General features: G+C 42.8%; 1 protein-coding gene across 1 annotated transcript; it reads left to right on the forward strand.

The window, feature by feature from the left end:
- Positions 1-488: 488 nt before the first annotated feature.
- On the forward strand, positions 489-1,446 carry LOC124865170 (peroxisome assembly protein 12-like). The gene is made up of 2 exons (XM_047360134.1): positions 489-689; positions 790-1,446. Exons 1-2 carry the CDS (start codon positions 567-569, stop codon positions 1,444-1,446), a joined length of 780 nt encoding a protein of 259 aa, XP_047216090.1. The 5' UTR covers positions 489-566.
- The last annotated feature ends 284 nt before the right edge of the window (positions 1,447-1,730 follow it).

Genomic DNA, 1,730 nt, shown 5'->3' on the forward strand with positions numbered 1-1,730 from the left:
CACAATCAATTACATGTAGCCCTGGTGTTGTTCTGGGTACCTAGTCGGCCACTAAGTCAGCTTCCATGGTATGCTAAACTCAGATGGTAGGCCATCTAGTTAACCCCTTAAGCTTGGTCAAAACTGGGTGATAAACAACATTGATCAACAGGGTTGTGATCCCCAACATAACCACAAGTCAACACCAGAATGGTGCAAAACAGAGCAACTAGTCAAAGTCCGGATCTTAACCTGATTCAAATGCTGTGTTTGGGGTTCTAAGATAACTGTGCTGAAACAAATGTCTGCAAACTTCAATGAACCTAAGTAACAATGGAAAGAAAAGTGGGTAAAAATTTCTCCACAATAATGTGAGGGACCTGATGAAGTCGTACAGAAAAAATTTACTTTGTTTTCAGCATAACTGTACAAGAGCCACATACAAAAGGTAGACGTTTTTTATTGGTTAGGAAAATAATTTTTTGTTGTTACTTTGAAAATTTTACTTAAGAGTGTATTAATTCTTATTATCTGATTATCTTTCAAGAAAATTTGGTCTCAAACATGTTGGTTGTTGTGCAGCAGGCATGGCAGAGGCCGGAGCCCATCTAACCTCGACGGCTGTTAATGAGCAGCCATCCATCTTTGAAGTACTGGCACAGGAGTCTCTGATGGAAGCGGTCAGGCCTGCATTGAGACATGGGGTCAAGGTGAGGCTAAATATGAACACACACTGTCAGTTAGTACCAGAGCTTTATGACTTTATGTACCCATCATTTTTTTATTATCCTGCTGCATCAACTCTTTCAGGTTCTGGCTGAATCCAACCCATCCTGCTTTGGGTTTCTGTGGAAACGCTTTGATGAGCTCTATATGCTGCTGGATGTCCTCCTGCAGAACCATTTCCTGTCCAACTGCAGTGCCTCCTTCTCTGAAAACTTCTATGGACTAAAGAGAGTCTCAGACAGGCAGGGTCTTACTGCTCACCTGGGCTTGTGCAGGAGTTCCCGCTTGCAGTCGCTGCTACTCCTGTTCCTTATGCCATACCTGCGGGCCAAGCTGGAGGTGACGCTGGCTCAGCAAAGGGAGGAGGAAGACTTCTCTATCAGACTGGCGCAGACCAGAAACCAGAGGTTTTTCCGAGCAGCAGTGGCAGCGTACCCTTATGTCAGCTTGGCCTGGCAGGCCTGGAACTTCTGCCAGCAGCTGCTTTTTGTTTTCGGAGTCAGCAGGACCCACAGTCCCCTACTGTGTTTGGCCAATGTCAGACTGGCACGGCTCAACAGTCAAGACCTCAGAGATATGGAACGGAATATCAGCAACACTCAGAAACTGGCAGATGGGAGGTACGTGATCCATTTTGGATTTTCAGGGTTATGTGTTGCAGGAGTGGATTTTTCACACAGTGAACAATACAAACTGATAACAATGTACGAATACAATGATAAAGTTTCTGAACAGTTTTGAAAAGTGTTGAAATCAATCATTAGACAAGTATTTTTCATGTTTGGAGAAGTATGGGAAAGATTTCTGTTTCTATATATTATTCTATAAAAGTTGTATTAATCCATCAATCTATCCGTTCATCAAGCAGTCTATCAAGCAGTGTATCCCTCTATACATCTGTCTGTCTATCGATTCCTGCATCTTTCTATTCATTTTTCATCTCTTCATCTATAAACCACAACAGTCATGTTCGTTCATCTGTCCATTTGTCAATCAATTTTTCCATTTGCCCAGCTCTCGGTTTG

Source organism: Girardinichthys multiradiatus, unplaced genomic scaffold (genome assembly GCF_021462225.1).
Source record: "Girardinichthys multiradiatus isolate DD_20200921_A unplaced genomic scaffold, DD_fGirMul_XY1 scaffold_32, whole genome shotgun sequence".
NCBI classification, from domain to species: domain Eukaryota; kingdom Metazoa; phylum Chordata; class Actinopteri; order Cyprinodontiformes; family Goodeidae; genus Girardinichthys; species Girardinichthys multiradiatus.